This window comes from Eleutherodactylus coqui, chromosome 11 (assembly GCF_035609145.1).
Source record: "Eleutherodactylus coqui strain aEleCoq1 chromosome 11, aEleCoq1.hap1, whole genome shotgun sequence".
Lineage (NCBI taxonomy): Eukaryota > Metazoa > Chordata > Amphibia > Anura > Eleutherodactylidae > Eleutherodactylus > Eleutherodactylus coqui.
In genome coordinates, this window is record NC_089847.1 from 14,222,746 (window position 1) to 14,248,699 (window position 25,954).

Sequence of the window (25,954 nt, forward strand, 5' to 3'; positions counted from 1 at the left end):
CCGTGGCAAAGCGCAGCATCTGCAATCACAGCGCTTTGCCGCGTTCATGTGTGAGAGCGACCGTAGGTTCTTTTCACATGGGCGGTTTTGCCATCTGTGCGCTGTCCGTATTTGTCACTGGCTAGATACGGACGGCACACGGATCCATCGGGCTATTCACCGACTGACCGCGTTAAAAAAAATCGCAACATGTCCCATTGTGGGAGTGTGAAAACACGCAGTGAACACGGATCTTACATGCGTGTGCGATGCGCTTTTTACCCGTTGCTAGGAGACAATGAAAAATAAGTGACATCATTTGGGCCTTTTTACGTTTTAGCAATTAAATACTGAGGAAAACCGCGCCGGAGTTTATATGGCGCAATTCTTCAGTGTGTAGATTTTAAAAACTGTGGAAAAAAAACCAAATTGACTTCTCAATGCGGTTGGTTGGCATGGCGGTCACATTAGTCGCCACCTGGCTTATGTAGATGACCTTTAGCTGCCAGTGGGCACACCAATATTTTTTGCAACCCTAACTGCTGTTTATTAGTGTAATTTGCCTATTTATGAGGTAAAATCTTCCTCTTAGGGCTGAACACACCCACTGCATGTGCCCACAGCACTGGGCATGCCCGGGTACACCTCTGACAAGACGATGCCAGGCTGACGCGCCAGTCAGCGCTGCTGCGATGTGATTGGTTACTTTCGTTGTCCATCATCTATGCCCCATCCAATCAGCCCAGCGCACCACTTGCTTCGTAAGTGGACCAATGACAAGCGCGGAGTCTTAGAGAAGGGCGGGCCGTGCGTGCAGGTCACATGACTGGAAGGAGAAGCTGAGATCATGGTGAGCTGTGGGGTCTCTGCTCCCCGAGGTGGCCGGGGTTTGCGTGGGGTCACTGCGGGAGCTGCTGGGCGTTGTGCCCCTTACTGGAAGGTGTGTGGGTGCAGCTATAGGGCATGAAACCAGGCGGCTGGGCGGTGCTGGGCCTCTGCCTTGGTGATAGGGGCCCCCCACACAGCTGGGAGTGTAATATGTGATATAGACGTATACAGCTCAGCAGATATCCTGTGCATATCCCAATGTGACACACCCATATATCATGTATACAGCAGATATGCATTATATTACATACTGTGTGCATGCTGCTGGGGGCGCTATATTGTGCATGCAATTGTGAGCACAGCACTGCATGTATTTCACACCCCTCCCGGTGTTAATGGAAGAGTCGCTCCCTGTTACGATTCTATGGACTGTAGATGTGGAACGCACCAAAGTTTCGAGTTTTGGGGGTGGCCAACATAAACGCATTGATTTGCGCAACCTGGTGCTCGTCTATAATCATTGATGGCGGAACAGGACTTCGCCGTGATACCCCGTACGTGACAAGGGGTTTTACTTAAAGGATCTCTCCATTATTATTATTTTTTTTCTCTTCCACGGTTTTACGCGTCATAAACAGTTATTTTGCAATGACTTGTTTTAGTAATAGTTCACTGATTTTGCGTTTATATTGTAGTTTATTTATTTATTTTTTTCATTCATATGCTTTCTACTTGTTTAGCTCCTCCCAGCTGTCGGTCATGTGACCTCACAGCCTTGCCCTAGCTGTCACCTGAGTTCCCACAATGCACTGCTATCTGGTAACGTGACTGATAGACGGATCACAAATGGTGTAGGGATCAGTTCACACGGGGCGGAAATTACTACTGAATTTCTGCAACCAAAACAAAGTCCATGTGATGCGTATTTTAAGTCGAGGTACAGCGCCCTCCGAAGGCTTCGTGCTGTCAGCGCAGCCCTTCACCAGCAACCTCTAGTGAGTGCAGCGTTGCTGGTCAGGTGATGCGGGGGGCGGTGCTATATCTGACGAAACGGTGCGGATCTAACCAGCGGTTCTGGCGCTGACCAGCGATGGCGACATCCAGCCTGCCGCATGGACAGCGGGCCGAACGATCAGCTGATTGGCGGAGATTCTGAGCGGAGACCTCCGCCGATGACCTATCCTATATCAGTAGTTAAAGGGACACGGATGACATGTCTGAACCCCATAAAGAATGTTATTGGCTCAAAGCTGATGGAGCGGACAGTCCAGAGAGGCATCTTTCATAGTCACCGGTCGCCCCGCTCCAGCGCTGTGCCGGCAGCGTGACTCTTTCAGCGCATGTGTCTTACATTCGCCTCTATGGGAGATGCATGCGCAGAATTAGTTAAGTGACCGGCACGCCAGCGCCTACGAGGGCGAGTATGAAGCAAGGCTCCCAGGAATACCCTTCCATCTCCTTTCAGCCCCATAATGTATTTTACGGGGCTTCAAAGCTGTTTGCCACACAGTAGTTGATCAGTTGGAATCTGCCGATCAACTGATTGGGCGCCTAGTGTTAGCGCTGCAATACATGGGTTAGATCAGAGACTGCAGTGCCGACCCCTGTGTAGTGGACGACGCTTGTAATTGCAGGTACAGCTGTCAATGAGAGCTGCACCTTCAATTATGAGAATCTGCCACTGTGGTTTGGAGCCAACTGCTTCTGCCCTGACTCTGGTGTATTGCAGCACCGACAGCGGCAGTCAGATAAGCTGATCTGCTAGGGTGCAGAGCGGTAGATCACACCTGATCGACTATTGATGACCTATCCTGAGGCTAGGTCATCAGTAGTATTTGTGTGGAAAATCCCTTTAAATATACAGACCTGAAGCTGCAGTACTTAGGCGCTGATGAAGTTGTCACATTACTATTAACTCATGGGGAAAAACTTTATACAGTGACACGGAGGATAAAGGGAGAGGAAAAGCGGGAATTCGCCATTCTACCATGTACATATATAACTTACACAATCAGTTGATTTACTTACTGATCCTGAGTTACATCCTGTATTACACTCCAGAGCTGTACTCACTATTCTGCTGGTGGAGTCACTGTGTACATACATTACTTATCCTGTACTGATCCTGAGTTACATCCTGTATTATACTGCAGAGCTGCACTCACTATTCTGCTGGTGAAGTCACTGTGTACATACATTACTTATCCTGTACTGATCCTAAGTAACATCCTGTATTATACTCTAGAGCTGCACTCACTATTCTGCTGGTGGAGTCACTGTGTACATGCATTACTTATCCTGTACTGATCCTGAGTTACATCATTCATGTATTATACTCCAGTGCTGCACTCACTATTCTGCTGGTGGAGTCACTGTGTACATACATTACTTATCCTGTACTGATCCTGAGTTGCATCCTGTATTATACTCCAGAGCTGCACTCCCTATTCTGCTGGTGGAGTCACTGTGTACATACATTACTTATCCTGTACTGATCCTGAGTTACATCCTGTATTATACCCCAGAGCTGCACTCACTATTCTGCTGGTGATGTCACTGTGTACATACATTACTTATCCTGTACTGATCCTGAGTTACATCCTGTATTATACTCCAGAGCTGCACTCCCTATTCTGCTGGTGGAGTCACTGTGTACATACATTACTTATCCCAAACTGATCCTGAGTTACATCCTGTATTATACCCCAGAGCTGCACTCACTATTCTGCTGGTGGGGTCGCTGTGTACATACATTACTTATCATTACTGCTTCTGAATTACATCCTGTATTATCCTCCAGAGCTGCACTCACTGTTCTGCTGGTGGAGTCACTGTGTACATACATTACTTATCCTGTACAGATCCTGAGTTATATCCTGTATTCTTCTCCAGAGCTGCACTCACTATTCTGCTGGTGGAGTCACTGTGTACATACATTACCGTACTGTACTGATCCTGAGTTACATCCTGTATTATACTGCAGAGCTGCACTCACTATTCTGCTGGTGGAGTCACTGTGTACATACATTACTTATCCTGTACTGACCCTGAGTTACATGCTGTATCATTCTCCAGAGCTGCACTCACTATTCTGCTTGTGGAGTCACTGTGTACATACATTACTTATCCTGTACTGATCCTGAGTTATATCCTGTATTATACCCCAGAGCTGCACTCACTACACTGTGTACATGTATTACTTATCCTGTTCTGATCCTGAGTTACATCCTGTATTATACTCCAGAGCTGCACTCACTATCCTGCTGGTGGAGTCACTGTGTACATACATTACTTATCCTGTACAGATCCTGAGTTACATGCTGTATCATTCTCCTGAGATGCACTCACTATTCTGCTGGTGGAGTCACTGTGTACATACATTACTTATCCTGTTCTGATCCTGAGTTACATCCTGTATTATACCCCAGAGCTGCACTCACTATTCTGCTGGTGGGGTCACTGTGTACATACATTACTTATCCTGTTCTGATCCTGAGTTACATCCTGTATTATACCCCAGAGCTGCACTCACTATTCTGCTGGTGGAGTAACTATGTACATACATTACTTATCCTGTACTGACCCTTAGTTACATCCTGTATTATACTCCAGAGCTGCACTCACTATTCTGCTGGTGGAGTCACTGTGTACATACATTACTTATCCTGTACTGATCCTGAGTTACATCATTCATGTATTATACTCCAGAGCTGTACTCACTATTCTGCTGGTGGGGTCACTGTGTACATACATTACTTATCCTGTACTGATCCTGAGTTGCATCCTGTATTATACTCCAGAGCTGCACTCACTATTCTGCTGGTGGAGTCACTGTGTACATACATTACTTATCCTGTACTGATCCTGAGTTACATCCTGTATTATACTCCAGAGCTGCACTCCCTATTCTGCTGGTGGAGTCACTGTGTACATACATTACTTATCCCAAACTGATCCTGAGTTACATCCTGTATTATACCCCAGAGCTGCACTCACTATTCTGCTGGTGGGGTCGCTGTGTACATACATTACTTATCATTACTGCTTCTGAGTTACATCCTGTATTATCCTCCAGAGCTGCACTCACTGTTCTGCTGGTGGAGTCACTGTGTACATACATTACTTATCCTGTACAGATCCTGAGTTATATCCTGTATTCTTCTCCAGAGCTGCACTCACTATTCTGCTGGTGGAGTCACTGTGTACATACATTACCGTACTGTACTGATCCTGAGTTACATCCTGTATTATACTGCAGAGCTGCACTCACTATTCTGCTGGTGGAGTCACTGTGTACATACATTACTTATCCTGTACTGACCCTGAGTTACATGCTGTATCATTCTCCAGAGCTGCACTCACTATTCTGCTTGTGGAGTCACTGTGTACATACATTACTTATCCTGTACTGATCCTGAGTTATATCCTGTATTATACCCCAGAGCTGCACTCACTACACTGTGTACATGTATTACTTATCCTGTTCTGATCCTGAGTTACATCCTGTATTATACTCCAGAGCTGCACTCACTATTCTGCTGGTGGAGTCACTGTGTACATACATTACTTATCCTGTTCTGATCCTGAGTTACATCCTGTATTATACCCCAGAGCTGCACTCACTATTCTGCTGGTGGGGTCACTGTGTACATACATTACTTATCCTGTTCTGACCCTTAGTTACATCCTGTATTATACTCCAGAGCTGCACTCACTATTCTGCTGGTGGAGTCACTGTGTACATACATTACTTATCCTGTTCTGACCCTTAGTTACATCCTGTATTATACTCCAGAGCTGCACTCACTATTCTGCTGGTGGAGTCACTGTGTACATACATTACTTATCCTGTACTGACCCTTAGTTACATCCTGTATTATACTCCTGAGCTGCACTCACTATTCTGCTGGTTGAGTCACTGTGTACATACATTACTTATCCTGTACTGATCCTGAGTTGCATCCTGTATTATACTCCTGAGCTGCACTCACTATTCTGCTGGTGGAGTCACTGTGTACATACATTATTTATCCTGTATTGCTCCTGAGTTACATCCTGTATTATACTCCAGAGCTGCACTCACTATTCTGCTGGTGGATTCACTGTGTACATACATTACTTATCCTGTACTGATCCTGAGTTACATCCTGCATTATACCCCAGAGCTGCACTCACTATTCTGCTGGTGGAGTCACTGTGTATCGTGATGTGGAAAAGGAATCGCGACGTATTCTATCTCTGCTGCTCTCGCATCTCCCGCAGCCCCTAGTGGGGCCGGCGGCGGCAGCGCTCCACGAGCTCTTGTTCTCGCAATGCATCCGCCTGGATATCGCATGTTAGCAAGTGCAATATTTAGCCGTGGGAAGTTAGCCCTAAACATTAATGTCTGACGGAGGTCAGTCACCTCTCTAGGACCCGCACACACCCGTTGTCAGCAACGTCCCTCCCCCAGAAGTCGTCGGATGGGATGAAACTTTCTGTGTGATTGTAACGTTGATATAAGGGATTACATATCAGAGCAAAAGGGTCATTTATTATGGAGAACTGACCCCTTGTAGGGAGGCTCTAGTACCCTGTTGTACCGCCTCTAGCTTGGATACAATATGTGATACGGGCAGGCATGGAGGCTCTAGTACCCTGTTGTACCGCCTCTAGCTTGGATACAAGATGTGATACAGGGGGGCATGGAGGCTCTAGTACCCTGTTGTACCGCCTCTAGCTTGGATACAAGATGTGATACAGGGGGGCATGGAGGCTCTAGTACCCTGTTGTACCGCCTCTAGCTTGGATACAAGATGTGGTACAGGGGGGCATGGAGGCTCTAGTACCCTGTTGTACCGCCTCTAGCTTGGATACAAGATGTGATACAGGCAGGCATGGAGGCTCCAGTACCCTGTTGTACTGCTTCTAGCTTGGATACAAGATGTGATACGGGCGGGCATGGAGGCTCTAGTACCCTGTTGTACTGCTTCTAGCTTGGATACAAGATGTGATACGGGCGGGCATGGAGGCTCTAGTACCCTGTTGTACTACCACTAGCTTGGATACAAGATGTGATACAGGTCGGCATGGAGGCTCTAGTACCCTGTTGTACTGCCTCTAGCTTGGATACAAGATGTGATACAGGCAGGCATGGAGGCTCTAGTACCCTGTTGTACCGCCTCTAGCTTGGATACAATATGTGATACGGGCAGGCATGGAGGCTCTAGTACCCTGTTGTACCGCCTCTAGCTTGGATACAAGATGTGATACAGGGGGGCATGGAGGCTCTAGTACCCTGTTGTACCGCCTCTAGCTTGGATACAAGATGTGATACAGGGGGGCATGGAGGCTCTAGTACCCTGTTGTACCGCCTCTAGCTTGGATACAAGATGTGGTACAGGGGGGCATGGAGGCTCTAGTACCCTGTTGTACCGCCTCTAGCTTGGATACAAGATGTGATACGGGCATGGAGGCTCTAGTACCCTGTTGTACTGCTTCTAGCTTGGATACAAGATGTGATACGGGCGGGCATGGAGGCTCTAGTACCCTGTTGTACTACCACTAGCTTGGATACAAGATGTGATACAGGTCGGCATGGAGGCTCTAGTACCCTGTTGTACTGCCTCTAGCTTGGATACAAGATGTGATACAGGCAGGCATGGAGGCTCTAGTACCCTGTTGTACTGCTTCTAGCTTGGATACAAGATGTGATACAGGTGGGCATGGAGGCTCTAGTACACAGTTGTACCGCCTCTAGCTTGGATACAAGATGTGATACGGGCATGGAGGCACTAGTACCCTGTTGTACTGCTTCTAGCTTGGATACAAGATGTGATACGGGCATGGAGGCACTAGTACCCTGTTGTACTGCTTCTAGCTTGGATACAAGATGTGATACGGGCATGGAGGCTCTAGTACCCTGTTGTACTGCCTCTAGCTTGGATACAAAATGTGATACAGTCAGGCTTGGAGGCTCTGGTACCCTGTTGTACTGCTTCTAGCTTGGATACAAGATGTGATACGGGCATGGAGGCTTTAGTATCCTGTTGTACTGCCTCTAGCTTGGATACAAGATGTGATACGGGCATGGAGGCTCTAGTACCCAGTTGTACTGCCTCTAGTTCGGATACAAGATGTGATATGGGTGACATGGAGGCTCTGGTACCCTGTTGTACCGCCTGTAGCTTAGATACAAGATGTAATACAGGGGGCATGGAGGCTCTAGTACCCTGTTGTACCGCCTCTAGCTTGGATACAAGATGTGATACAGGCGGGCATGGAGGCTCTAGTACCCTGTTGTACCGCCTCTAGCTTGGATACAAGATGTGATACGGGCGGGCATGGAGGCTCTAGTACCCTGTTGTACCGCCTCTAGCTTGGATACAAGATGTGATATTGGGGGCCCAGAGGCATATAGGTTCTGTATGGTTGAAGTTGGCGTCCCAGATGGTCATACATGTTCTATTAGTGATAAATGTGGTGACCGGGCAGCAATGGAAGTGTGACAATGTTGTGGGGGCTTCTGTGACCCCCTTGTGTGTGCGGCCGAGCATTATCCTGCTGGAAGCCGCCATGAGAGGAACACATGTGGCTGCAGGATGTCCTGAACATATCGCTGAGCTGTCACTGTCCCTCGTACCACTACTGGGGGGACTGACTGTTGTATGTGATGGCCCCCAGACCATCACACCAGCAGGGGGCAGTGTGCCGCTCCACAGCAGAATTGAGGCGCTCTTGTTTTTACAGCACGCACACTGTGGCAAAAATTTACATTCGTTCGGTTGGTGTGATTACGGCGATACTAGATTTATATAGTTGTATTTTTATTTTTTTTGCTGCCGTCTTCTGATGTTTTTTGTTTTATTTTTTCTTTTTTTAATTTATAATTCTGCTCCTATGTGGGACGTCCTGTAGCTTCTATTGGTACTGTTTTGAAGTACATATAACTTTTTGAATGTGTTGTTTTTTTTTGTTTTCCCCTTGGAGACAGGGTGACCAAAAGAGCGCCATGCTGGAGTTGATGATTATTTTATTTTTTTGATTTTTGTCTTGTGCCGATGATCACTGTCTGGTATAAATTCCTAACTTTCATAAATCGGAGTTTTGGGATAGATGGCCGCAGAAATAATAAATTCTTGTTTTTGTTTTGATAACGGCAGAGGTTTTTTGTCCTTTTTTTTTTTTTTAACTTTCATTGTCTTATTTTTTTTCAAGTTTCACTTTTCCTTTTTTAATTCCCTTATTTTAGCCCACATAGGGGCCTTGTATAATGCCTCAGTATTGTATTGTACCGCTTTCTAACAGGCAGCCTTTAAGCCATGGAAACTGTGGGGGGCCCTGAAAAGTCCCCTGGGGGGTGGGGTGTTTGGTATCCTGGAATACTGGTGGGGCACCTAACTGATGCTGTGAGAACTGACTGGCATTTAAAGGGTATTTGGCCACGATCGGCGTTCACGTTGATCATGACTGTTGCGGTTGGGCGTCGGATGTCGGACATTGTATGGAGTGGGATCCTAACCGTACGTCCTGTGTCATTAGGGGTTAAAGCAGCCTTCCAGATCCTGGACAACACTATATCCCGGGACAAGCGGAAAATATATTATCTGCCGTTGGTCTCTTGCGCCTTTTGTTTCATTGATTCGCTGATTCGGCGTCTTTGTTTTTCTCGTTCAAGATAGCCACCACAATCTTCTGATTGCCTAATCCACACTGTGCATTGGGAGTGTTAGACTACCGATGTACCTGCCCTCTGATTGGCCGGCACTACCGATGCACTGCACCTGCCCTCTGATTGGCCGGCGCTGCTCATGTATCACTGCAGAAAGAACGGAGTGTCTGCTTCCTGCTTAAATCGTCTCAGTGCACTAGGTAACAGCTGATCGCTGGGGGTCCCGGACAACAGACCCTCAGCAGTCTATCGATGGCCATCAATAGTTTACAACTGGACAACCCCTTTAGGCCTCCTTCACACGGGCGACACGGCATCACAGCGATATCGCAGCGTCTTCTCGCGGCAATACCACGATTTTGTAGCGCTGTAACTGAAGGAAAAAAAACAAACAAACAAAAAAGTATACATCACCTCTCCTGCGCTGTCTGGGGCGCCGCAGCAGCTTCTGCTCGTGTCCCAGCACTGAGCATCTTCTGGCTGGGGACTGAAAAGCGCTAGCTGTGATTGGCTGACGCTTAGCCAATTGCATCCAGTGCTTGATGAATGGCTGTGATTGGTTCAATCACTGCCATTCATCCAGTACTTGATGTGATTGGCTAAGCATCAGCCAGTCACACCCAGCGCTTCCAGGAGGCGGGGATTTTTCAATTCCCGGCCAGAAGATGAAGAAGAGAAGCAGTGCCAGGACCCGGAGTGAAGTTGCGGCGAAGGGCGCTTCTAAGGTGATGTATGTCTTTTAAAAAATTTTTTTTTTCCTGCAGCCGGGTCTTAGATTTGGCATTGCCAGGAGGATTTCCTTCTGTCAAAGTTGCATCGCACCGCACGAAAATCGCGTTTTCATACGATGCGACAGGGAGGAAGGCCCCATAGGGAAACATGGGCTACAAAACCTTGCATATCGTGGGACCCGCAAGGTTTTTGTGTTGCATGCTAAAAAATATCACATGTGGGAAGGAACCCACAGGAAAGCATTGGCTTCACATGCATGCGATTTGTAGCAACGCGACTTTGTCGCCCCTGTGAAGATCGCCACTGCAGATTTACTGTGGGTTTTCCATTATGGAAAGCCAGCAGCGAATACGCCCCTTGTGGAGGTGGGTTAAGGTTACTCTTAGACGGGACCACTATCTGGCGATTAACCACCCGGCAGTCGTCCTATGACTTATCGCTTCTGTGCTTTCACACTGGAGCGATGGTTGTTCAGTGATTAAAGGCGGACCGCCGGAGATCTCTTACAGCCTCCACCTCCATTCACTGCGACCGGATGGAGAACCACCAGTCTACACTGAGAAGTCGCTCACTAATGGCTTCATTTCAGTGAGCTTGAACAAAGCAACCATCGATTAACGAGCGATTTCTCGCTTCGTACCCTGCTAGGTCGCAGTTTTGAACGGAATGACTATTAGTCAAGTTTTGCATCGTTAGATGACCCATGTAGGGTCTAATTCATACGAGCATGAAGGAATCCTCTGCCACAGCTGTGTCAGAAATCCGTAATGTTATCCCATTGCCTTCAATGGGGTCGGCACTGCTGCGGCCCCATTGAAAGCAGTGGGTTGCAGGCAATGCCCGCAGCGAGGATTTTTCAGGGAAGGGCTTGAAATGTAAGCCCTTCCCTGAAAATCAGCCCTAGCTGTTAAAAAAAAGGACTCACCTGGAAGAGCCATCTGGCCATTCAGCCATGAATGGCTGAGTGCTGCCTGTGATTGGCTGAGCACTCAGCCAATGACATCAGCAATTTCTGGGGGTGGGGATTTTTCAGTCCCCGGCCTCCTGAACACAGAAGAAGACTGCCCTGCCGGAGAGAAGAGCTTTTTTTTTTTTAACAGCTAGGGATGGTTTTCAGGAAAGGGTTTATATTTCAAGCCCTTCACCGAAAATCATCGCTGCGGGGGTATCTAGCAAATCCACTGTTTTCAATGGGGTTGCTGCAGTTCTGTGGCAGAACTCCACGATTTACTCCCTATGTTTTCAATTGGCTAGCCCTGTTGCAACCCCCGAGTGATATCGCAGATTTTTTTTCTCTACGCTTTGAGAAACGCAATGAATACGCCTGTGGAAAAGAAACTGCAAGAATGTCCAAATACACAGTTTTGGTCGGTGACATCGCTGTGTATTTCAGACTGTAACTGCATTCCTTGATTATATAATGTTTTTCACTGCCTTTTTTTTTTTTTTTTTAATTAGGTATAAAAAGCTAAAAGGAAGCAATTTTTATTTATTTTTTTAAACCTCTATAGTTAGTTGTTTTTTTTTTCCTCCCCAATTTAGTATATTTACACTAAAATAAAATATGGAAATGGGTTTCTCATTTTGTTTTAGACTTTTTGATATATAATCTATATGGTTTCAGATTACAGGGCTCATACGGTGACTGTTTTGGTTGGCGTCGGCTTTAAGTACTTTGCCTTTTTATGTATATATGTTGTGTTTTTTTTTTTTTTTCTGGAATCTTTTCTTTTACTTATTTATGTAACTTTGTTTAACAAAAAAAAAAATCTATGACCCCCCCCCCCCCCCCATGAAGCCATATAAGACCTCTAAGGGCCACTAAACATCCCCCTGTAGTGATAATAGTGACTGACAGAGCTAATCGGGGTCTGCTGGGACCCTGCAGCTCTGATTTAACAGGGGATCGCTGCGGTCACGTGATTGCTGGCTCGCAGAGTGGAATTTATACTTCCACTTTCACTTCTTAGTACATAGCGCTCATTGAGCTCTGTGTACTAAGGAAAGGAGAAGGCAGGAGGGGTTAAAAACCGCTTCTCCCTTCTCTTCCGGGTTTTAAGCGGTGTCTAACAGCTGAGAACTCGACCTGCTTGGTTGCAGCAGCAGAGGCTTTAATCCCGCGCCGTACATCTGCTATCAACCGGGATTAAAGCCCAGGACCAAGCGCCGTATATTTACCGTGCTTGACCCTTAAGGGATTAAAAGGGCTCCGTTAGTTCTTCTATCGCAATCCGGCAGCCATCTAATATTCCTCCAGAGAAGGGGGTTGCTCTGTGCAGCGGGTCTCTGCTCTGGCGTGTTGAGGGGACCCCACTTCAGTGACACCCCCCCCCCACACACACACACACCTCGCTAGCTGTCAGTGTGATGCAGATCTCGTTCGTCACCTGCTGCTTTTGCAGATTATGTTGATCATTTTTCTGTTTTCCGCCTTTGTTCTCCCGTTGTTCGGTCTGCAGCGCTGCACGATAATCTTGCACCAATTTAGCTGTCATTGGTGACGGGCTGTGTATGCGGTGTGATGTCTACAGCGACTAATGACCCGTAATTACCCCAAACCCAGAAATATTTGGTTGTTTTGTAGCGTTCTAACCTAACCGTGTGCGTGATCTAATGTAAGCGTGCCGATCACATCCATGCGTCGGGGGCGGCCGTTGTGGGAGATGATTAATATTCAGCCTCTGAGCCGTAAAACATGAGCAATACAGACCAAAGTGGGAGCGGTGAGGGTCGGGACCCAGCAGATGACTTGGGGGCCTTTTATAGATAAACCTGGAACTCCGCCAAATGTGCGCCAATTACCACGTAGTGGTCCGTGCTTGTTTTATTTTATTTTCCATGGGCTTATTGAGGATGACCGATTGCTAGTAGGATTGTTCGTCCCCAGCGGCCGGCTGTAGAGCTCTCTGTTCTGATCAGTTATCCCAAACTTGTATCACCTATTCATAGGACAGATTATAATTGGACCCCTCTAAAAATGCATTTTTAGTCCGCATTGGTCAGTCCGCTGTTCGCACGCTTGTACTCCTGCTCTCATTGTTTCTTGTTCTCCACAGCCGACCACACAGCAGTCCCCGCAGGATGAGCAGGAAAAACTTCTGGATGAAGCCGTCCAAGCGGTGAAAGTGCAGTCGTTCCAGATGAAGAGATGTCTGGTGAGTGGCGTGTGGCTGAAGGGTACCCCAGTATTTGGGTAAGGCCGGTCTCACACGACCGGATTAGAATTGTGGGTTCCGTTTGCGCAGACTATGCACGGTTAAGCACGGGCATTGAAAGGAATGGAGTTTCAATTTTTCATTCACACACGCCAGCATTCCTTTGAGTGAAGCCAATGATACTCGCTCCTGTTACAGCACAGGAGCGAGCATCACTGGGATGGGCTGCTGGGCATTGTCTGCTCGACAGCTCGTCCCATGTAGAAGGACCATTATACTCCAGAGCTGCACTCATTCTGCTGGTTGTTGGTATAAACAATGAGCAGTTTGGTTTACAGACACACGACTAAATCAGGTAGTGGAACTGATACTTTCTACTGGGTTACTGTATGATCTCGGTTGTAAAGATGACACTTCCCAGTTTGCGAAGCTCAGTGCTGATAATTGGCGCGTGTGAACGTCCCCTCTCTCCTTGTTGATGGGTGCTCCTCTGCTGCGTTCCTCTCCCGTCTCCTGAGCTGTTTGTAGATGTTCTACCCCCTCCGTCACAGCACTGCGCAGGAGACTTTGTTACATTTCTGACAGTTTTCTGCAACATTCTGTCCTTCGGGACAACGTGAGCGTCGGCATAGAAGGGATCTACAGGCGGCTGCGTCACCAGGCTAGTCAGAATTGGGGTCTGTTCACATCTCCTAACGGCTTCCATCTGGGGGTCCTGTTTAGGTCTCTGTTCAAAATCCTGAAAACTGCACCCCTGGACGGGATTTGCTCTCAACCATTACTACCAATGCTGGAGTGGAGCCCCGCAGATCTCTTCTCGGCAGGTTTCTGGCTTTTCCCGGAATATTTTTGCCAGAAAGAATAGCGCAGTCCGCCACGGTACTCTGTTCAGCAAAAAATACCAGAAATGAACAGAAACGCGACGAAACAGACTAATCGGTCTCAGCGGTTATCAGTAATAGTTGAAATAAGTCTCCTTCAGATCCCGTCCAGGGATTTAGTTTTCTTCAGATTTAATAAGGAAACGCCGCTGTGAGCTGGCGGTTGCAGTAAGAGGTGTGTACCGGCCCTTACAGACAGAAGTATACATGTATACTCCTTGTATGAAGAGCAATCCAACCAGCTGAAATAGGTTGTGTGATAAGTGGGGTCCGACTACAGTCGGCCCTACCAATCCCTAGAATGGGGAACCTCCGTCCCCTGACCAGCTTGTATCCTGACCAGTGTCTGAGCCCGCATGGTGCTGCTCTGGGACATGGGGAAGCAGCTGTTGGGATCGCATGTCCTTTATAAATGCGCCCATGCCCAAAGAGTGATGATTGAGGTAACCAAACTAAAGCTATTTCAGGAGTAGACAAAGATTGCTTCCAAGGCTGTAGCGTTACTGAAGACCTAAGAAAGCTTTGTCCTGTATTGCTGCAGTACCTAATACAGCCCAGTGGGAGGAGCAGTTTGTATTTATTCATTTTTTACACAGGGGCATTTTTTTAGTTTTTTCTTTTTTTGTTTGCTGTAGGTTTGTTGCACAAGTTTTAATATTCTTGGTCTTCTAATGCAGACAACCTTCAGGGGTGTTGGGGGTCAGCTCCTGCTATAGTAATGGAGAGATAGGTGACTTGTAATATGAGACATGCATAGGATTAGCGGAGAGCAGGAGATGAGGGAAAAAATGAATCTACATTTTGTTTCTTAAATGCAATACTTTGAGCCTGGCCGTCCCAATCTTCCTAGTTCCTGAATAGAATGCCTAGCCTGCAGTGTAAACCGACAAAGCAGGACCATCCCCATAGATGATAACCGGTCTGCTGTTACTGTTTGTTTCCTAAGAAACCATTTTGCTTCTTTTTAGATCAAAAAATGGCTGACTTCTCATGTTCAATGTTCCTTAAAGGGATTGCACAGTTGTAAACTATTGTTGGGCTATGCCCCCTTCCCAGGGTAGGCATTCAATAGAAGATCATGGGGGGTCTTTCACTTGGGAACTACACTGATCAATTGTTTGCTGGACTGAGGCACTTATGCACTAGGGTGATTTCTGCAGGAAGTGGATGGCTCCATTTCCACTGCAGTGGTGAGGCTTGGTATTGCAGGCCAAGTTCCCATTGATTTGAAAGGGAAAATGAAGTAATCCGCTATATATCATTCGTTACCACTTCAGCGGGGACTTGGCCTGCAATACCTAAAGAGCCCACTACAATGGGAACGGAGCTGTTTGCTTCCTGCAGAAATCGGCTCAGTGCCTGATGACACCAGCTGAATGCTGGGAGTTCCAGGTGACAGACTCTTGCTGATCTACTGTTAATAATCTATCCTGAGGATATGCCATCTGGACAGCTCCTTTAAATGGATTTAGATTGGTTACAGTTCGTCTCTCGCACTCCCAACGATCCACTTCAAACAGTTGATTATCGTTATTTTTGCGCAGCCGGTGTCTCAGTTGGCTGCGGCTTATTCCCCTCCATTAGTCTTGTCCGTGTTGCAGATAGATTATGATTAATGGATATTTTCCAGGTTTATTGTATTACGATAAACCATTCTGCATATGAATGATCGGGCCCTTGCGGGGGCATGGGGCATATTCAATTATTTTGGGGGGATTATTGAAACCTGCAGCTTACTCGGCAAATTCACTAAATTTTGTATCGTGGAGCAAAACAATGGCGCGGCCGTTTGTTTTATTAGAGCGCAATGAATAAAAACCACAAAACCTGCTGAAATTCATTCCTGTCTTATTAATCCTCATCGGCTTAATTTCCCGGGGGAAGTGCCAAAATTGCTCTCGTAATCAATGTAAATCACTGAGCCAGCATCTGGGCTGACAGATGAAATTACCCACCACACGATGCGCCAGTGATCAGCCCGGCCGGCCACACTCCTCAATAGTTAATAAATGTTTATATTATACATCATGGAATTAAAGTGCAAGTACTGCTGCAGCTGATACACTTAGGCTGCCTGTCCACGGGCAATGCGGTATCCCGGGAGCAGGAGCCTGCAGGCGGATCTCCGCTGTCAGCCTTATCTCACAGGTAGGCTGACTGCGGAGAATTGCGGCAAATCGCAGCATGCGGAGAATTGCAATGACTCTCCGCTTGTGAACAGGGGAAAGCGTTAACTGCGTTCCATGCAGCCAGATTATCGCCGTGGAGAGCGCAATTCAAACTCGCCCATGCACAGGCAGCCTAAGTCAGCGGTCACCCAGGGCAGAAATCCCGCAGAATGTCCGTAGTGGAACCGCATGGACATTCTGCGGGATTTTACCAGCCTGAAGTGCCGCGAGTTTTCAAGCAGGTTACTCCACTGCGGCCAGCTCTTCCCAATAGAGAAGAGAGATGGCTGCAGCGGAAACTGCTATAAAATTGACATGCCACGGCTTTGAATTCTGCGCAGCGTGTACATTTCAGCGCGGCTGGGCCTCAGCATGTGGACAAGAATTTTGTAAATCTCATCCACTTTGCTGCTTTATTCTGGGATAAAAAGTAAGCCTGCCCTATGTACAAGAATAGAACTGCTATAATACTGCCCCCTATGTACAAGAATAGAACTGCTATAATACTGCCCTATGTACAAGAATATAACTACTATAATCCTGCCCCCTATGTACAAGAATATAACTACTGTAATACTGCCCCCTATGTACAAGAATAGAACTACTATAATACTGCCCCCTATGTACAAGAAAGAATATAACTGCTATAATACTGCCCCCTATGTACAAGAATAGAACTACTATAATACTGCCCTATGTACAAGAATATAACTACTATAATACTGCCCCCTATGTACAAGAATAGAACTACTATAATACTGCCCTATGTACAAGAATAGAACTGCTATAATACTGCCCCCTATGTACAAGAATAGAACTGCTATAATACTGCCTCCTATGTACAAGAATATAACTGCTATAATACTGCCCCCTATGTACAAGAATAGAACTGCTATAATACTGCCTCCTATGTACAAGAATATAACTACTATAATACTGCCCCCTATGTACAAGAATAGAACTGCTATAATACTGCCCCCCATGTACAAGAATAGAACTGCTATAATACTGCCCCCTATGTACAAGAATAGAACTGCTATAATACTGCCCCCTATGTACAAGGATATAACTACTATAATACTGTCCCCTATGTACAAGAATATAACTACTATAATACTGCCCCCTATGTACAAGAATATAACTACTATAATACTGCCCCCTATGTACAAGAATATAACTACTATAATACTGCCCCCTATGTACAAGAATATAACTACTATAATACTGCCCCCTATGTACAAGAATATAACTACTATAATCCTGCCCCCTATGTACAAGAATATAACTACTATAATCCTGCCCCCTATGTACAAGAATATAACTACTATAATACTGCCCCCTAAGTACAAGAATATAACTACTGTAATACTGCCCCCTATGTACAAGAATAGAACTACTATAATACTGCCCTATGTACAAGAATAGAACTGCTATAATACTGCCCCCTATGTACAAGAATAGAACTGCTATAATACTGCCTCCTATGTACAAGGATATAACTACTATAATACTGCCTCCTATGTACAAGGATAGAACTGCTATAATACTGCCCTATGTACAAGGATATAACTACTATAATACTGCCTCCTATGTACAAGGATAGAACTGCTATAATACTGCCTCCTATGTACAAGGATAGAACTGCTATAATACTGCCTCCTATGTACAAGGATAGAACTGCTATAATACTGCCCCCTATGTACAAGAATAGAACTGCTATAATACTGCCCCCTATGTACAAGAATAGAACTGCTATAATACTGCCCCCTGTGTACAAGAATAGAACTGCTATAATACTGCCCCCTATGTACAAGAATATCACTACTATAATACTGCCCCCTATGTACAAGAATAGAACTGCTATAATACTGCCCCCTATGTACAAGAATAGAACTGCTATAATACTGCCCCCTATGAACAAGAATAGAACTGCTATAATACTGCCCCACCCCCCCCTGTACAGGAGAATAGAACCTCTTTGGCTAAAACACAGCCATCGGGGTCTTCTCTTCTAGGCATTAGGCCTCATGTCCACTTACAAATTCTGATTTAAAATCCGCAGCGTTTTTCCTGCACGCAGATCCGCGCCCCATAGGGATGCATTAGACACCCGCAGGTAGTTAAATACGCGGATCCGCGTGCAGGAAAAAATCCGGACATGCTCCATTTGGTGCCGGAGACCTAAAATCAGAATATACTCACCTGCTGCGGGCCGTGCGTGTCTTCCCTTCTTCCCGGCCGGATCTTCTTGCTTCGGCCCGGCGGATGTGCGCAGCACGCAGCCGGCATGCCGAGCACATCCGCCGGGCCGAAGAAAGAAGATCCGTCCGCGAAGAAGGGAAGACACGCACAGCCCGCAGCAGGTGAGTATATTCTATTTTCAGCGCTCATGTCCGCGGGGCAGGAGGGACCCGCTATGGATTCTTCATGGAGAATCCGTAGCGGGCCTGATTTTCCCTGTGGACATGAGTCCTTGGGGTGGCTTTCCCCTAGCCGTTTTTTATCGCTGTGGTTTTTTTCACGCGACTGTCAATGGGACTTTCTAATGTTAAAAACGCAACGCAATTGCTTTTTTGGTGCGTTGCATTGCGTTTTTAACAAAGTCCCATAGACAATCGCGTTAAAAAAAACGCAGCGATAAAAAAAGGCTAGTGGAAAGGCACCCTTAGGCTGGGTTCACACGGGGCATATTCCCGCCGGAAATCTCGCGGTTTGGCCGCAGCAAAAACCGCGGGATTTCCGCCGGGAGAAGCGCCGCGGAAAAACCCGCGGCGGCTTTGAAGCGGCCCGGTCGCTCGCTTTTCCATTGCGGACGGCGCTCCCATAGAGGAGAGCGTGGCCGCGACGGAAGTAAACAATAAATAGACATGCTGCATCTTACCACCAGCCGGACTTACCGCAGCGGATTGACCGTCCCGTGTGGACCAGATTTCTGAGAAATCTCGTTCACATGGCTGGCTAATCCCGAGATTTGCGGTAGAGGGCGGATTTGCCGCGGCGAATCCACCCTGTGTGAACCCAGGCTTACTGAGATAGCAGTCAGTTACGAAGTGTCCTTCTGTGAGATCTTCTTGCTGTCGCTCTTGTATTGATTCCCTCGTTGTACCGCAGGACAAGAACAAGCTGATGGATGCTCTGAAGCACGCCTCCAACATGCTGGGAGAGCTCCGCACCTCCATGCTGTCTCCGAAGAGTTACTATGAGCTCTGTATCCTTTCCATCCCAGATCGGCTGCTATTTCTGCTGTTCCTCGTTTCTGTAGTTTTGGAGAAGTTCAGCAGCCAACGGTTGGAGTCGTTTCTAGGAGTTTATAAAAATGAGGTAGTTCCCCCCCCCCCCCCCCGTTGCCTCTTCCCTTTGCCATGCTTGGCTTTTGCTGAGACCAGGCTCCGCCTCAGTGACACTTTAACATTTCTGCTGTCGGCATGTGGTTTAGATTTCCATCTTTTGTGTGTAATTGCAGATTTTTTGGTTGCATAGTGATTGCTGAGGGGGGCGTCCGACTCATGACATGAGCTTGTTTGTCATCACTGCTTCAGTGCGGAGATGCTACATTGTTGCGAGTTCCTACTTCTGTCTGTAGCTGAGGCCAGTTCCATATCTGCATTGGTCCCTCCGGTTGGAGGTTCCACCAAGGATCCCTCTCAAGATACCGGAAGAGAAAGGACTACATGCAGCACTTTTGTCCCATCCAAAAGCGGGCCAGAGCTCCGGCTCCATCATGGTCAATGGGTTCCCTCCGGCGCTGTTCAGTTCCGTCCAGAGAGCGGAATAGGAAAGCGGAACCCCAAGTGCAGGTGTGAGAGCACCCTAATATAATTCTTGCTTCATCTCTGACACAGAGGGCTAGTAGTGGTCTCGTTGGCTTTTGTTTTTGGTGAAATGTCTACTTATTGGCTATAAGTTTTAATGTAGGTATATTAAATGGGTTTTCTGACCCTAATTTATAGATGACCTGGCCTCAGGATTAGGTCATCCGTATTGGATTAGTGAGGTCTGCTGCTTGGAACCTCTGACCATTACATCGTCTGCACTGATGAGAAAAAAAGATTTACTTCACACTGTGTAAATTAGGAATGTTAATATTAGCTGGCGACTGCTTTCTTGGCAGAGTGTTACTTGGCAGCGTGGGGGGGGGGGGGGGTCTTGCAGCATGGCTCTCTGTGATAGAATTGGCCAGCCGTGTTCCGTCTGAAGAGACTTGAGTAACGCATGGGTGGTGACATTGCTTAACTGTTTCCTAGCCCTGCCTCTACTTCTAGCTGTCACCAGGGGTCACGTTGGTCATATGGCATATGTCATACCCCCCCCCCCCCCCCAACCAACCTAGAGATGCACCACCAACATCTTGGTTGAGACCTCGCCTTTAAATGTTTTTATTAGTAGAAGTTTGTAAGCTAGGATTGTTAAATGAAGGGGAGAAGGAGCTTTTGAATTGGTCTCAGAGGGTCTTCAGTCTAAATGCTGATGCCCCTTCCGTAGACATTAAAAGGGTTGTCCACTTTGTGATCAACTAAATGTCAAGAGGTGCTTGTAAGTAAATAAATAAATACAAAATCCCAACTGATCCCCATTGATCAGTGGAGAAACCTGGCAGTAAGCATTCAATTTCCCTACAGTGCCTCCAGAGGGAATATGAGGTATTACAGAGTTCCTAGTCAAATGTATGTGCTGTCTGTGTACTTCAGGATAGGATGGATCCTCCAGAGAGACTTGATTACCTCTTTCCGCTTTATGTTGATGAAGATCCTGAACAGGGATCTCTGCCCCCCTCTAAAAGTTCAGATCTTCCTAATAGTCCATAAAATAGATTTTCTAGACCCCTTTTAATAGAGCTGCAGTACACGGATATGTAACCTTAAAGTGACCCACCACAGACATGGCCATCTCTGATGAGCTCCATTACCTGGAGGTGTATCTGACGGACGAGTTTGCCAAAGGCAGGAAAGTGGCCGACCTGTATGAGCTGGTCCAGTATGCCGGGAACATCATCCCCAGACTGTGAGTATGACTCCTATCATGGTTTCCCCTTGGTGATTGATCTAACTGTAGACCATTGCCAGCTCCATCTTCTAAAGGTCAGTGGGTGTCCCATCTTGCAGACCTTTGCTGATGACCTCATCAGAGTTGACAATTACCTGTCAGACTGTGACGCTGCACTGTGCAGCCACCAGGGGACAGTATGCACCTGTTTCTGTGTGTCTATAACCTGACTTGAGCCTTCTCTCGCAGTTATCTGCTCATCACTGTTGGTGTCGTCTACGTGAAATCTTTTTCCCAGTCGAGGAAAGACATCCTAAAGGATATGGTGGAGATGTGTCGCGGGGTCCAGCATCCGCTAAGAGGACTCTTTCTACGCAATTACCTCCTGCAGTGCACCCGGAATATTCTGCCAGATGAAGGAGAACAGACCGAGTAAGAGAATCTTGTATGCGGTGTAAGATCGCTACGTAGCCTTGCTATCTATTAGAAGTCAGTGGGGGTCAAGTTACAACCTGCAAGTTACCATGTTTGGCAAAAAATCCAGTGATGTTAAATGTTTCACTTGTTTTGCTGTAGGCATGTTGCAGGGACTAGGAGTTGCAACATGACTTGCATTGATTTCTCTTAGATTAGGAGATCAAGTGCCGCTCGGCAATCATTAATTAAAGTGGCCCTAAAGCTATTATATGGTGGTACGCTGTGGGCAGGCAGATACATACATTATCCACGCCAGTCAGTAGACTTGGTTACTGGGCTAGTTAAGAGTGAAGGGCACATGCCAGAGTCTAGGGCAGTGGTGGCGAACCTATTGCATGTGTGCCAAAGGCGGCACGCAGAGCCCTCCCTGCTGGCACGCATCGCCGTCAGCCACTTACTACGTTGGTGAATACCAGCAGGGGCCGCGGCTTCCCTGCCAGTATTCACTCAGCTGCGCTGCTAGTGGCGCTAATCCCGGTGCCCACTGTGACGTTAGTGTGCAGCCAGGATCCTCCTCCCCTGACGTCTCCTACTTGGTTCCGTGAGAGCAGGGGGAGGAGGCGTCCGGCAGCACACGAACGTCGGTATGCACTGGGATCATCGCGAGCAGCGGAGCTCCCGCAAGGAGGGAGTAAGTATGTGGGTCTTGGGGTGGCACTATTACTCCCGAGTGCGACTGTGGGGTGCCACTATTGTACTGGGGACCGCTGTGGGGTGCCACTGTTGTACTGGGGTATGTTTACATGTGGCAGAAATGGGCAGGGCCGCTTCAAAATAGACAGGGTGCAGATTTTGACTCCTTTTTGGATGCGGAAATGCTGCAGAATTTTCCACAGAAATTTCTGCTGAGGACATTCTCTGCAGTATTTCCGCATCCAAAAAGCAGTCAAAATCTGCACGCTGTCTATTTTGAAGCGGCCCGGTCCCTTTTTGAACGACAGGGGTAAAATCGTACGTCGTGATAAACCCCGCCCCCTGACATGTTTGCACTTTGAGATAAAGAAGTGGGTTTTGAGTTGAAGTTTGGGCACTCGGCCTATAGAAGGTTCGCCATCACTGGTCTTAGGGTATGGAGGAGCTCCTGTAGCCTGAAAGGAGTTTTCCAGGCAAAAGACTATCAATAGTTATAAATAGTTGATCCGATCAACTAGTGATGGCTTATCCTGAGGATAGGTCATGTCATCAATAGCCCGAAAATGCCCCTTTAAAGAGGTACTCCTGTGATAGATTATTGGCAAGGCTAGGGTATATCCACAACACTGTAGCACCCACCTGTTGGAGAATTTGGGGGGGGGGGGGGGGATAGGTTCCTGCTCCTCTCGAGACCCATGCTTTCCATCAGTCTGTTGGGATTTACAGACATGGCTGATCGTAGGGATGTACTGTTAATACCCATCATTGGAATATCCCTAAAAGTCATGGTGATAGACAAGCCCATGTAATGGAGCAGATGCCTATTGGCTTCTAACATTATTGCTATGCAGTGTCCGATATTAGAGTTCTTCCCGTCTCTGGTAGTAAAGTGATGGTACATCCCCAGGGTAGGCCATTATGGTTGATGTTGACTTCCTGGTTCCCCACTGATCTTGGAAATAAAGGGGTAGCAGCGTTGGTTTCCTACACCGGCAGGTGGTCAGGGCACGCTGTGCAAGGAAAGAACTGCAGCCGATCTCGTTCACTTTAGTTGGGCTGCCCTGCAGCTACCGGCACGGCTGGATGGTTGGGATGAAGGGGATGTTACACTGCATCAGCCTCTTCATATACAGGATCATTGGGGGTCTGGGAGATCACATGCCCACCGATCATACCCCAGCGCTATGCCATCGCTTCACGATGGGAATAGCCCTTTAAAAGTGACTACAATGGCTGCCTTATCACAATCAATATACTGAGCAGCTCCCCTGCCACAATCAACTAATTAGCCTAGTTCTGTGGTCTGGCTGTGAAGTAAGTCCACCTTTTATATTGAAGACCATGCGACTTGGAAGTTTGGTTCTGGACGATTGTTTTGTCTGATGTTCTAGCGGATTATAGTGACACTGACGTGCTTTTGTCCTGCAGCGAGGAAGTAACCGGAGACATCAGCGACTCCATGGATTTCGTCCTGCTGAATTTTGCTGAAATGAACAAGCTGTGGGTGCGAATGCAGCACCAGGGCCACAGCCGGGACAAGGAGAAGCGGGAGCGTGAGAGGCAGGAACTTCGGATTCTGGTCGGAACTAACTTAGTCCGGCTCAGTCAGCTGGAGGGAGTCAACGTTGAGCGGTATAAGCAGGTAAGTAGACGTGCTTCACAAGTCTCCAAAATGACGCTTGCTCCAGAACTAGATCAATGGCAATAGCCATAATTAATGGGGGTCTTTCTCCTTTCAGATTGTATTACCTGGGATACTGGAACAGGTTGTCAACTGCAGAGACGCACTGGCTCAGGAATACCTCATGGAGTGTATCATACAGGTGAGGGCAGAGGTGATGACCCCTGACATATAGGTGACCACCGTACTTGTTTGTAAGGTGCTTTGCACAGTCGGCCACTTCCTGTAATGTTTACTCTGTTCAGACAGCCCCACTTTATAAGGCCTCCTTAGGCTGGGTCCACACAGGGCTGATTTCCAGTGGAATGTTGGCGACGGACATTCCGCTGCAGATCAGCCACGGAAAGCCTGTGTGGAAGTCTCCCCCTCATTAGCGGAGACGGTGATAAAATTGAATTCTTCACCACTAGTCAATTTCCGCATCGGTTATGTGTGAATTATTTCTGCAGTTTGTGAACGAGATTTTGAAAATCCCGTCCACGTTGCTCCTACTGTAAATGCTGCTGAATTTCCGAGCTGGGGGGCGGGTTATGGATGGAAATTCTGCAGCAATCCTGCCCCATGTGAACCCCACCTTACACCCGACTCTCTAGATTTGAAACAAAATTCTGTCTGGGGACCAGGTGGCTTGGGGGGGGGGGGGGCGGTTATTACCTGCTGTCGATCTCAGCTGTCCCTTCGATACGCTGATTCCAGGTTCTGTTTTTGGCCACTGTAGTTCTCTAACTAGTGCACACTGTGCACTTTTTTTCTGATTGGCCAGTGCTGATCATGTGGCACCCCGCTGTTGTATTGTGAGGAAGCCCCCTTCTGTCTAACAACTTAGATCCTGTAGTCGCTTTTGACCTTTGGAGGTTAAATGGCAAGGATCCGAGTGATCTCCGATCCTTGCCGTTGTAGTATATTGTAATCTGTAAAATACAGCTGAGACCCGCTGCAGGTGACACAAGTGTAGCTCCAGTACCTGTACCATCTCCATGCCATACATTTACAGAGCTTGGCGCTGGATGTATGTCGCTAGTGCTGTAACTGTACTATGGATGATGCTACGGGTTTGAGGTGAGCGTTCATCTTGGAGCCATTGGATCTTACAAGTAGTTATGAAGCAGAACCCTGCGGGGCCGATCTATAACCGCACTGTATATTGGTGTTCCAGGTCTTCCCTGATGAATTTCATCTCCAAACACTGAACCCTTTCCTTCGTGCTTGTGCAGAGCTCCACCAAAATGTGAATGTGAAAAACATCATCATCGCTTTAATCGACCGGTAAGTGTGCAGCCACCTGCCTGGCATCAGTGGTTTGGTGGCATCACTCTATGGAAGGTAGCCAATAGTATATGAGGGATATACATCATGTTTCCATCTATTAGGCTGGGTTCACACAGGGCAGTTTTGCCGCTGATTGCCGTTGTATATCCGCACTGCGGCGAAACCGTGCGTTTGCGGTGCAATGCAGCACAAATGAGTTTTGCCAAAAAGCTGTTCTCACAGGGCGGATTTTCTCCGCACAGCCGCAGTGCGGAAATGCAACTGCGGCGCGGTTTTCAAAGATGCAGCATGTCCATTCTTCTGTCTTTTCCGCAGCGCTTTTTTGTCCATAGACCTCTATGGACGCAGCAAAATACGCACCAAAATACGCGGCAAAAAGAAAAACCCGCTTGCAGATTTTTCCGCAGGAAAATCCACAAGCCAAAATTAACCTTTGAAGCGGTTTTGTCGCAGAAGCATTCCTTCTGCGGCAAAACCGCAACGGAAAAATCGCGGCAAAACCGCAGCAAATCCGTCCT

The 25,954-nt window shown here is 47.2% G+C and overlaps 1 protein-coding gene across 2 annotated transcripts in view; it reads left to right on the forward strand.

The window, feature by feature from the left end:
• Window positions 1-777: 777 nt before the first annotated feature.
• Window positions 778-25,954, forward strand: part of VPS35 (VPS35 retromer complex component) — a 58,911-nt gene continuing 33,734 nt past the window's right edge. Inside the window, exons 1-8 of one of the 2 annotated variants that reach the window (XM_066584004.1) lie at window positions 778-829; window positions 13,246-13,344; window positions 19,505-19,601; window positions 21,271-21,394; window positions 21,626-21,808; window positions 23,915-24,128; window positions 24,226-24,309; window positions 25,324-25,433. In XM_066584004.1, the coding sequence (XP_066440101.1) occupies window positions 827-829; window positions 13,246-13,344; window positions 19,505-19,601; window positions 21,271-21,394; window positions 21,626-21,808; window positions 23,915-24,128; window positions 24,226-24,309; window positions 25,324-25,433 (914 nt within the window). In that variant the 5' untranslated portion in view covers window positions 778-826. Of the gene's footprint in view, window positions 920-13,245; window positions 13,345-19,504; window positions 19,602-21,270; window positions 21,395-21,625; window positions 21,809-23,914; window positions 24,129-24,225; window positions 24,310-25,323; window positions 25,434-25,954 lie in introns of both variants that reach the window. The other variant, XM_066584003.1, reaches the window with a different exon arrangement.